Source organism: Verticillium alfalfae, genomic scaffold (assembly GCF_000150825.1).
Source record: "Verticillium alfalfae VaMs.102 supercont1.7 genomic scaffold, whole genome shotgun sequence".
Taxonomy (NCBI): Eukaryota; Fungi; Ascomycota; class Sordariomycetes; order Glomerellales; family Plectosphaerellaceae; genus Verticillium; species Verticillium alfalfae.
In genome coordinates this window covers 1,289,027-1,292,239 of record NW_003315032.1, presented here as the reverse complement: position 1 = coordinate 1,292,239, position 3,213 = coordinate 1,289,027, and the positions used below count along the sequence as shown (strand labels likewise).

The 3,213-nt window shown below is 59.8% G+C and overlaps 2 protein-coding genes across 2 annotated transcripts in view; one reads left to right on the top strand and one right to left on the bottom strand.

Moving 5' to 3' along the window:
* Positions 1 to 442, bottom strand: part of VDBG_06228 (predicted protein) — a gene marked incomplete at both ends in the record, with an annotated part of 1,234 nt that extends 792 nt beyond the window's left edge. The window contains one exon of the mRNA XM_003003740.1: positions 149 to 442. Within this exon, the coding sequence (XP_003003786.1) occupies positions 149 to 442 (294 nt within the window). The remainder of the gene's footprint in view (positions 1 to 148) is intronic.
* Positions 443 to 1,902: 1,460 nt separating this feature from the next.
* VDBG_06227 (annexin-B9) overlaps positions 1,903 to 3,213 on the top strand; it is a gene marked incomplete at both ends in the record, with an annotated part of 1,930 nt that continues 619 nt past the window's right edge. The window contains 2 exons of the mRNA XM_003003739.1: positions 1,903 to 1,930; positions 1,986 to 3,070. Coding sequence (XP_003003785.1) covers positions 1,903 to 1,930; positions 1,986 to 3,070 — 1,113 coding nt within the window. The remainder of the gene's footprint in view (positions 1,931 to 1,985; positions 3,071 to 3,213) is intronic.

Below are 3,213 nucleotides of genomic sequence, written 5' to 3'. Positions count from 1 at the left end.
TCGTCGTGGATGCAGAGGTCGAAGTCAACGGTGCAGTTGTCGGCGTTGTTACTGATGTTGTCATCGATGTGGAGGTCGATGTCGCGCTCGTCGAAGTCGAGGAGGTTGTCAAAGTCGTCGTCGTTGGCCCGTACACGGTCACAGTGACCGGGGATTTGTCAGGCTTGCCTTCGACAGGCACGATCGAGATGACGGGCACCGAGGAGACGCGGACGACAGTATCGGTCACGCGGTAGGTGACGGTTGTAGGCTTCGGCGCCTTCGTGACGGTGACAGTGGCCGAATCGCAGTCGTCGCAGTCGCCATCACCGTTGCTACCGTCGACATTGACGACGGCCCAGGTGGCCTTGGGGTCATCTGCCCTGGCGCGCATGCCGTTGACGACGGGCTGAGCGATGGCCCGCACCGAGAAGCTCAGGAGAAGAGAGTGTGTCAGGCGCATCTTGACGGGGTGGTGATGCAGACAGACTGTTGCAAGTGGGGGCGGGGCACGCGACTTCAAGACTCAGGATCTCAGATGGAAAAGAGACGTGGGAGGATCGTCAGTCGCAAAATCGCTGTCGTGCGCGAGAGTCCAGACAAAAAGTGGAAAGGTCGCAGGAACCGAGTCAAAGGCTGCCATGATGTTAATGTATGGATGCCGGGGTGGGCACTCTTTGGCAGAATTGAAGATGGCTGGCGAGAATCGCATGTTCACGATAGGGTCATAAATGTGGTGGTTGGGAGAGATTTGGCGGGGTTGCAGCCGCTGCACGTCTGGTGCGCATCTGGACGCGCGACACGGCGGGTTGCAGGGGTTGGGGGGCCATCAGGCCACACAATTGGCCAGGACGACGTGGGTGGACCGTGGTGGCCCTGCCTGTCTTACCAGCCACTTGCATTTCCAGCCACCAGGAACTGGTCTCCCATTGGCGCGACCGAACACATGTTCGTCCAAAATGCAGAAGAAGAAAACGCCTCAAGGCCGTGAAACCATGGCATGGCTTTCTGGTTTAGTGTTGAAGATATTTGCATGTGCATGTGAAGTCTTCGAGACAGCGTCTTCAAGTAGTGAACTTATCAGTCGTGTCCAAGAGGCTGAGGTGTGGCTGTACTACGCCAACAGGCAGAACTTATGGGGCACATGTGGCTTCGCAAAATGACGACAGACTTTTTGTCGAGCATGACAAGCTCTCACCTGCTTATGCAAAGCATTTGCTTGGTGAGCTTCGATGAGCTTCGTCCGTCACGCCTCTCGTCCTCCCGCTCGAGTGGGTGGCACAGGGCACCAGGTCGAGACGTGTGGCCTGTTGAGACGTGTGGCCCTGTTGATGGGGTTGATCGCGAGGCGGTGCACTTTATAGGGAGTCTTGGCTGGGAGGACACTGACAGGACAGACAGTGTCGAGAGAGCGCCTGTGCCACTGACGATGACGTTGTGCCACTGCGCCAGTGACACCACTCTTCGCTACACACCTCTGTAGGGCAGGCACCATCCTGGGCAGGCACCTTGGGCAGGCACCTTCATGGACAGCTCAGGGCAGGCGAACCCAACAAAAGACCTCCTGCCTGAACTATTAGCACGGCTCGGCGCACTCCACGCCGCTCGGTCTAAGCCACTGCTGGTTCAGCCTAACCATCACTTGACCACATTCCCAATCTCGCATTCCGCCTCTTGTCCTCGTACCCCTCGTCACCCTAAGCTGCTTTCACTGCCTCTTCGTGCGGCGTAAGCTCGCGTCGCGATTTGCCCCTCCACTCCGACCGACCACACACATCTATAAACCCGACGACCCCTCCATCCGAGCTGACCGCATCAGCCCGAGCTTCAAGTCTCCCCCCGCATTCCGCTGCTCCCGCCTGAAATCCTGCCCCGAAGCTCCCACGACGAGAATCATCCGACACTGCGACACCCCATCAGATCATGTCTGGGTATCCTGGCTACGGCGGCCGTACGTTTTTTCTCCAGTCGCTGCACTGACACGGATGGATCCTGACAGCTTCCAGATCAAGGCTACGGCCAACAGTACCCCCCGCAGCAAGGTGGCTACGGTCAGCAGTATCCCCCTCAGGGCTACCCTCAACACCCTCCGCCAGGCCAGTATGGCGCGCCCCCCGGTCCCCCGCCCGGTCAATACGGCGCACCGCCTCCGGGCCAGTATGGTGCACCACCAGGACCGCCCCCTGGCCAGTACGGAGCACCACCAGGGCCTCCTCCTGGCCAGTACGGCGCCCCGCCCCCCGGCCAGTACGGCGCCCCGCCACCCCAGCATCAACAGTACGGCGCGCCCCCTCCAGGACAATACGGCGCGCCCCCTCCAGGACAGTACGGCGCACCCCCTCCCCAACATCACAGCGGCCCCCCCACGGCACCGTCCATCGGCTACGGCGCCCCTCAGATCATCCAGTGGGATGCTTCACATGACGCTGCTGCGGCACGTCAGGCCATGAAAGGCTTCGGCACCGACGAAAAGGCCCTCATTCGCAGCCTCGCCACCAAGGATCCCCTTCAGATCGACGCCATCAAGACGTCCTTCTCTCGCCAATTCAAGAATCGCAGCCTCGAGGCTGACATCAAGTCGGAGACGAGCGGCTGGTTCGAAAAGGGTCTGATTGCCATCGTACGCGGTCCTCTGCTGACGGACGCTTTCGACATTCGTTCCGCCGTCGATGGGCTTGGCACCAAGGAAGTCGTTCTCAACGACGTCCTCCTCGGCCGCTCCAACGCCGATCTGAAGGCTATCAAGAACTGCTACTGGAGCACGTTCCACCGCAGCATGGAGAAGGATGTCGCGAATGACCTGTCGATGAAGACGAAGCGCCACTTCGAGATTGTCCTCGCCGCCAACCGGGCTGAGGATTCGGTTCCCGTAGTGCCGCAACAGGTCGACCAGGATGTCATGGATATTTATCGCGCGACCGAAGGCAAGATGGGCACCGATGAGCTGGTCGTCTGCAGCATTCTCAGCACACGCAACGATAACCAGATCCGTGCCATCGCCTACGCCTACGAACAGAAGTTCCGCAAGAGCCTCGAAGCCGTCATCAAATCCGAGTTCTCCGGCCACATGCAGGACGCACTGTTGTTCCAGGTGAGGAACGCTGCAGACAGTACATGCACGCCGCCATGCTACTCGAGGACGCCATGGCGGGGATGGGCACCAAGACCACCTGCTCGTGTCGCGCGTGTGAGATTTCACTGGGACCAAAGCACATTGGCCAACGTCAAGGGGCA